Source organism: Sander vitreus, chromosome 11 (assembly GCF_031162955.1).
Source record: "Sander vitreus isolate 19-12246 chromosome 11, sanVit1, whole genome shotgun sequence".
In the NCBI taxonomy this organism is placed as follows: domain Eukaryota; kingdom Metazoa; phylum Chordata; class Actinopteri; order Perciformes; family Percidae; genus Sander; species Sander vitreus.
The window spans coordinates 31,735,159-31,743,296 of record NC_135865.1 but is presented as its reverse complement, the minus strand read 5'-3'; the positions used below and the strand labels follow the sequence as shown (position 1 = coordinate 31,743,296).

General features: G+C 46.2%; 1 protein-coding gene across 1 annotated transcript in view; it reads right to left on the bottom strand.

The window, feature by feature from the left end:
• The window catches only part of lmln (leishmanolysin-like (metallopeptidase M8 family)), a 13,360-nt gene extending 6,394 nt beyond the window's left edge, over positions 1-6,966 (bottom strand). The window contains exons 1-10 of the mRNA XM_078262756.1: positions 6,545-6,966; positions 4,969-5,072; positions 4,797-4,827; positions 4,387-4,469; positions 3,935-4,052; positions 3,556-3,734; positions 2,564-2,669; positions 2,102-2,196; positions 1,828-1,945; positions 1-41 (exon numbers count right to left, since the gene is read on the bottom strand). The exon at positions 1-41 is cut by the window's left edge and continues 67 nt beyond it. Coding sequence (XP_078118882.1) covers positions 1-41; positions 1,828-1,945; positions 2,102-2,196; positions 2,564-2,669; positions 3,556-3,734; positions 3,935-4,052; positions 4,387-4,469; positions 4,797-4,827; positions 4,969-5,072; positions 6,545-6,679 — 1,010 coding nt within the window. The 5' untranslated portion in view covers positions 6,680-6,966. The remainder of the gene's footprint in view (positions 42-1,827; positions 1,946-2,101; positions 2,197-2,563; positions 2,670-3,555; positions 3,735-3,934; positions 4,053-4,386; positions 4,470-4,796; positions 4,828-4,968; positions 5,073-6,544) is intronic.
• Between the last annotated feature and the right edge of the window lie 1,172 nt (positions 6,967-8,138).

Sequence of the window (8,138 nt, the reverse complement as noted above, 5' to 3'; positions counted from 1 at the left end):
CCCTCCAGGATGGGACAGTTAAAATGTCTCCGGGCCTCCTCCTGGAAACCAAAACAGGATCAGGATCAACAGCTCAACCAAGGCTGCAACTCCCCGTCGTCTTCATCAGAATGAATCAGCACGTCGTCTGCTCTACGGCTGCACCATATCAGGGAGATATGCCTCGTCGAATATCACCATAACCATAGAACTTGTGATAAATAAACAGATATTAAAGCAGGCGAGTCTCTAAAAGCCCACGCTGGAAAATATGAATCACATCAAGGGCCAGACTTCAAAAAAGTCAAGTATCTCTGACTGTATTACTGCATGTTGCTTTTTTTCGGGTGTGTGTCTGTGTGTGTGTGTGTCTGTGTGTGACCCGTGTGTGTGTGTCCGTGTGTGTCTGTGTGCCTGTGTGTGACCCGTGTGTGTGTGCGTGCGTGTGTGTGTGTGAGACCCGTGCGTGCGTGTGTGCGTGTGTGTGTGTGAGACCCGTGCGTGCGTGTGTGTGTGTGTGTGTGTGAGACCCGTGCGTGCGTGTGTGTGTGTGTGTGTGTGTGTGACCCGTGTGCGTGTGTGTGTGTGTGTGTGTGTGACCCGTGCGTGCGTGTGTGCGTGCGCGCGCGTGTGTGTGTGTGTGTGTGACCCGTGTGCGTGTGTGTGAGACCCGTGCGTGCGTGCGTGTGTGTGCGTGCTTGTGTGTATGTGTGTGAGACTTTTGTTGCTTTTTAAACTCTCTGTTTCTGGGGGAATTTCTTAGTCTGCCACGTTCTGCTTTGAGTGTCGCACAGTTACAGTTTGAATTTCTGGTATTGGTGCACATCTAGTCAAAAGAAAAAGTCTAAAAAAAAGTTTTTGGGTCAAATGGCCTTTTGAATGGGAGTGCTAGGGGCGCTACGATGCTAGCCTCAAAATATCTATTTTTAAACCACTAAGAAGGCTCGACACAACATGAGACTTTGCTCCAAGTATCACCAGGGGCTCTACACCTTAAAGCGCCCATATTCTGCTCATTTTCAGGTTCATAACTGTATTTTAAGGTTGTACCAGAAGAGGTTTACATGGTTTAATTTTCAAAAAACACCATATTTTTGTTGTACTGCACAGCTCTCTCTCACTGCTGCAGATCCTCTTTCAGCTGGTCTCTGTTTTAGCTACAGAGTGAGACCTCTTTTTTTCTTCTTCTTCTGTACTATCTTTGATTGCACTGGCACATGCTCAGTAGCTCAGATGTAGATCATGTCAGCTAGCTAGCTCCATAGACAGTAAAAGAAAGGCTGTTTCTCCACCTTCAGTCAGTTACAAGGCAGGATTAGCTGGGAGACTTCTTCTAAATGAGGGCGCACATGGAAGTAGTTCTTTTGGAGATGATGGTGAACTGGTGTGTGTTGTAGCAGTGCTTTGCTATTGAGAACAAGGTAGCATGCTAGCGTTAGTATTAGCGTTAGCATTAGCATGTAACGCTAATGCTAACGCTACGAGCTAACGGTTGCGGTTAGCCAGCTCGTTTCGTGCCGATTTTGACCAGCTGACCCGGAGACTGAAGACAGGACACATTCAGAAAACGTATCTCACTCAGAACAGCATGGATGGATTTTTTTCAAAGTTTGTATGAAGCACCAGAGACACAAAATAACTCCCCAAATCCCAGAAAAAGTGTTTTTTTCATAATATGGGCACTTTAACTACACCGGTGACCAAGATATACTAAATCTGGGGCTACTTGTTTTGATATCGACTCGTTTTGACTCCCGTGTTATCGCTCTGTTGGAGCCCCCATCCCCCCCCCCCCTGTTATTTCCAGAGTTTGGCTGCAAGACGTTCTGCTCAGCGATTGGTTCTCACCACGACTCGGGGAGTGACCAGGACATGCACCTGGTGTCGCACCATCAGTCCTCCCCTGATGTCCCACAGCCGGACGACCGGCCGGATCACAGCCTCGCTCCACTGGTACAGACCCAGGCTACACACACACACACACACACACACACACAGACACATACAGACACATACAGACGCACACAGACGCACACGTCAACAGAGATATTGAACTGTGAAAATCACTTTGGGACTGGAGCCGTTAAAAACGTGGGCGCACCCTGCTGTGAGCTGTACTCACGTCTCGTTGAAGGCGGGCAGGCCGCTGGTGAAGCGAGGAGTCAGAGGTTTGCCGTCATCGTCGTGGTAGAAGGCAAACAGACCCGCTGAGAACCCCTGGAGGACCCACACACAGAGAGAGAGACAGAGAGACAGAGAGAGAGAGAGACAGAGAGAGGGGACAGGGAGAGAGACAGAGAGAGACAGAGAGAGAGAGAGACAGAGAGAGAGACAGAGAGACAGAGAGAGAGAGAGACAGAGAGAGACAGAGAGAGAGAGACAGAGAGACAGGGAGAGAGACAGAGAGAGAGAGAGACAGAGAGAGAGACAGAGAGACAGAGAGAGAGAGAGACAGAGAGAGACAGAGAGACATAACAGATCAGTGAATCCAGAGAGCTGTTCTTAGTCCACTAACACTTGTCGACTGATCAAAGACACACACACACACACACACACACGATTGAAAGAAAGATGTTGTACGGACCAGAGCGTGGATGATCTCATGTTTGACAGTGGAGAGCATCCCTTCAAACTCCTGAGGCTGAGAGGAGATCATAGCTGGACACAGGTTGGCGTAGCCGGCTATCGGTCTGGAGGACACACACAGGAGTGTTGGGGGGGGGTCACAGGGTAAATTTGGATGGTCACACAATCCTGTTTGTGTAGATGATGCACAGTTATATCTTCCTGCTTATTCTTGTAGTTTGGTTGCCATGTGTATATACATTTTTGTAGGTTTTTACGTCGTTTTTGTTGCTTTTTCTACTTTTTTTGTGGCCTTCTCAGACATTTTCTTCACTTTAAAAAAGGTAAGGACTACTAGCCAGTCAGAAGCAGAGTATGAGGGCGTGCCCTGACAGTACCTAGGTAAGGACTACTAGCCAGTCAGAAGCAGAGTATGAGGGCCCTGACAGTACCTAGGTAAGGACTACTAGCCAGTCAGAAGCAGAGTATGAGGGCCCTGACAGTACCTAGGTAAGGACTACTAGCCAGTCAGAAGCAGAGTATGAGGGCGTGCCCTGACAGTACCTAGGTAAGGACTACTAGCCAGTCAGAAGCAGAGTATGAGGGCGTGCCATGCTAGCAGCTAGGCGAGCATTATAACGTGTGTTCCAAAGTGACCACGTTTGTCTCTGAAGTAAAGGCTGGACTACAATAGAGCTGTTTGGAGCAGTTGGTGAACAGTGTTTTCTGTTGGAGATGGTAAGTCCCTTTGGGGGGGACTTTGGGCTTTTTCACTTTGTAAACCTATAACATGCACAAAAAAGATATATATCACACAATAGAGGAAAGGGAAAAAGCCAAAAAACATAATTTGAGCTTTGTATTCTATGCAAAAAAGGTATGTATAAAGGCTTTAGTCCGCCCTACACGTTATTGTAGGCCCAGTTTAATATGCAACTTCATTTTCTACAATATATGTGTGACAGGATAAACCAAACCAGAGTAACATTGTGTGTCCCCCCCCACCCCCACCTGTCCAGCCCCGCCTCCAGCTGGCAGTACGCAGCGTAGGCCACGATGTTCTCCTGCCCACAGCGCTCCGTGGTGATGCCGCTGACGTAGAGCACGAAGTCGGAGCCTTCCACTCCGGGGCCGTCCGGGGGCCCCACGGGGCCGCACGACTTCCCCGACTCACTGCACACCTTGCATTGCTGCGAGGGAAATACAAAAACAGAGGACAAAGAGACTCTTTACGGTGACCATCTGTGAGGGTCACGAAATACAGAAGATTACAGCTGCAAAGATTTATCAATTAGTGAAATATTTAGTTCAGTGTTTGGTGTAATGTTGGGTTTAACATTTCTTACTACTCTTTTTAGTAGTATATTTTAGCGTTTGTTGCTCTCCTGACCTGCAGGTGGTGCTGTGGTACGACGACGGGGCCGCACCGCGTGACCTCGGCGCAGGCGTCCTGGCAGTAGCGATGAGGGTCATCTCTCTTCCTCAGGTACTGGTTGGTTGAACATTGTCTGGGACGACGGAGACAACAAGGACTGACGGTGACTAACTCGGCAGCGTTTCAGCACCCTGATTTCATCCTAACCAACAAACGTTTGTTAAACCAAACAACAACAAATCTTAGAGCAACTACAGGATGCCAACGGTTTCTTAAGCTTCCCGCTGAGCTGCATAAACGGGGTTTCTGCAGGTTTCACCAAGTCACACACACGCGCAGACAGACGCACGCAGGCACGCACGCGACCAACATCTGGATGTGTTTCTGGCTCGTCAGGCTATGAGTTGTGTAGCTGTAGCCTGAAACTTTGCGATGGGTCACACACACACACACACACACACACACACCTGCTGAGCAGCACGGGCCCCACCCTGCGCCTCACACTGAAGGCCCTCTGCAGGTAGTCGATGGCCGGAGGGAACAGCTTATCCTAAGGAGAAAACACACCCAACCAGCAGTGGAAAAGTAAAAGTACTAACACCACACTGTAGTAATGCTCGGTTACAAGTTAAAGTCCTGCATTGTGAATGTTACTTTAATCTATTTATGTGTGACGACGAAAACAAGGGGACACATAGACAGACTGGCAGTCATCTGTGTGCACGAGACGCACAACATTGGAACTCACTCATACGGAGACTTCAGCAGTGACTCCAAATCCATGCTTTTAATCGACCCTTCAGTAAAGTGAGTCATCTTATAGGTTTGCGTCTTATGATTCTATGACTATGACTTCAAGCACTCGGGCGTTCCTCACCTTCACTAGTCTCCTCTTGTCTGCAGGAAGCCTGCGGAGGGAGAGGGAGAGAGAGAGAGAGGGAGAGAGAGAGAGAGAGGGAGCAGCAAGTGGGAACAACTGGCGCTTCATTCAAAGATAAACTATGAAATGGGCAGCTTTAGAAGTTGTTTTGGGCGGCTGCGGTACTTACTGGTCAACGCTGTAGTCGTAGATGATCTTGATCTTCAGCTGAAGGTTGTCGGGGGAGCTTCTCTTCGTCAGGCGCTCAGGCTTCAAGTACACGTGATGGACGAGCTAAAAGAAGCCCAGAGACATGATGAGAAAACACAACACATTCACACAGCTTGAGGCTGGGCATTAGACGTATAACTTACACTGGCTGAAACTAAGACACACACATACAGACACACACACACACACATATACACTCACACACGTATACACACATATGCACACACACACACATATATATATATACACTCACACACGTATACACACATATGCACACACACACACACGTACAAACAGAGACACACACACACACACACACACACATATATACACTCACACACACACATATGCACACAGACAGACACACACACACACACACACACACATATATATATACACGTATACACACACGCACGTATACACACACAGACACACACACACGTACAAACACACACACGCACGTATACACACACACACAGACACACACACGTATACACACACACACACACACACACACGTACACACGTATACACACACACACACACACACGTGTATACACACACACACACACTTCGCTAATTTAGTCTTATACTAAGTCCTTTAATAAATCCTCTTTCAAGGGGTCATACTTTTCAACAAAAACAACATTCCACAGGACGTATTTTGGCGCTTTTTAGTGCTAATTTGAAGACGGTGCTTTTATTCTGAAAAAAGAAACTAGCCGGAAGTCATATTTTGTTGTTGCTAGGGAAACACAGGCAAAGCTGAACCGTTATACTGAAAATTCAATGAATGAATACATGGATGTAACGTTACATATATTGTGATTATTGCCATCAAACACAGTAAACATTACGTAGTAGCCTCGTTTCATACGTTTAACATACAGTAAAGTAGCTTGTTCAAGAGACTTTATTGTCATTGTATGGACACAGCGCAATTACGTTGGTGTCAATCAGTGCAGCAGCAGTAAATACATACATAAAAACAAGATAAAAAAACTAACAAACATTTAAAAAACAAATGTTTTGCAGGCATTGCACCTGGTAACAGTATGAGCCTTTGCAGAGTTTAAAGTGTTAAAGTGCTTAGTCCTTAACAGCTACAGTTTAGCCCACAATATAAACGGATACGTTAAGTAGCCGCTACAGCTAGCGTGCTAGCTATCTTATCCCGTCCGCTGCCACAGGGTTGTGGCTAGAAGGGATACAGCTACGGCCGGAAGTTACGCAACATTACGCTATATCTAGGCTAATATACTAATATTTTTTTAATACTTTCATCCAGAAAACGCGTGTAAGTTTCTCGGGAGCGTTTTAATCCAATCCACGATATTTTTCCTACAATTAAATAGTCGTTTTGGTGCCTAAGCTAACTAAACTTCACTGTCGTCGCCGTAACGTTAGCTGTATCCCTTCTAGCCTCAACCGTCCGCTGCCACAGTAATCAGCTAACGTTAGCTTTATCCCTTCTAGCCTCAACCGTCCGCTGCCATAGAGCTACAGCTAGCTAAGTTAGCTTGGTTTGGGGCTTACCTCTTCGGGAGGCGGGACCCGGTGTTTGCACGGTCCATGGCAACTCACTGACACAGCCAGGATGGAGAAGACGAGGACAGGGCCGAGGAACCGGGACACGGACGGCTTGCCACCCCCGCTCAGCCTCGGCTCCATCCTCCGATGCGGAGCGGGGCTCGGCAGCCCGACGTCAACAGAACCTCCGCCGGCCCGGTCCCCTCGGTGCTCGTGTCATTCATCGCTTGCAGGGTGAATCAGAACATGTTTTGCATCCCCGCAAAAAAAACAAAAAACATCCGGCGGAGGTTAAATCTGAAGAGAAGAGACAGCAGAAGAAACACCGGGCGAGATTTACCCTGACAGCTGGTGTGTTGCTCCGAAGATCGTCTGTTACAAAGATGACTCACTCAAGAGGAAAATGTCAGCGCAGAACTCCAAAGATCGTCTAATAACCCGAGGACTCACCCACAGACTGTTGTGCCCGGGAGGGGAAGTAGTTGTCTGACACAGACACGCAGACGCACAGGTACACGCACGCACACACACAACACACAGACACACGTATACACACGCACACACACACACACACACACACACACACACACACACACACACACATGTATACACACATGCACACGCACACACACACATATATATATATATCAGCTGCGTGAAACATATGTATATGTATGTATGTGTATATATATATATATATATATATATATATATATATATATATATATATATATATATATATATTTATGTTTCACTCACAATGTCATGGAGTAGTACTACACTACCCTCAAAAAATGACAAAGCCTGGTGTGTTTGAGTTGTGTGATAACAGACAGGGCTTGGCTGGCCAGAAACAAATACCTTAGTACTACCAAATACCAAAATAGTTTGATTTTGATTGATTTCTCAGAAGTCTGGTGTATGTTTGCATGCTTCTCATCTTAAAGCTTGTGTCTGAACAAGAGGTCCATATTGCTTATTGCTTATATTATGCAGTGTTTATATCAAATTGATCATTTATATTTCTCTATTTTCATATTCTAAAACGCTGTCACTATAAAATATGTTTTTACAGAAGACCAGCATTACAACTGACAGCATTTCCATGGACAGGTCCAAACCATCGCCCCTGTCAGACAATCAGATTGATGTCACTGGTCAACACAAAACTCATCAAAAGGTACATTCATTGTAATCACTTCAGATTTCATTCTACATTCCCTTTATGTCAGGTTTTGGTATTTTTGATGTCTTAAGTATCTAAGAAGAGGAAGGAAGTGTAATGTCATGTGCTTTAGTAGGAATTAGTACACTCAACAGTTTAATGTAATGCATGTATAAGAAGGTTTGTGGAAGTACAGTAGGCTACTTAGGGCAGATCTTAAAGTTCAGAAGAGTCTTTTTTCTTGGTTTATTATCAGTGTTTTCTGGACACCTACGACGTCCCCACAGCACACATTTGGTCAGTTTCTAAATAGAAACTGTGCCCATAAGGAACTGTGACATTGTGTGTAAAATGTCCCCACAAAGCCTGTTGGGTTTGAGTTGTGTGATAACAGACAGGGCTTGGCTGGCCAGAAAGAAAGGTACATTCATGTTC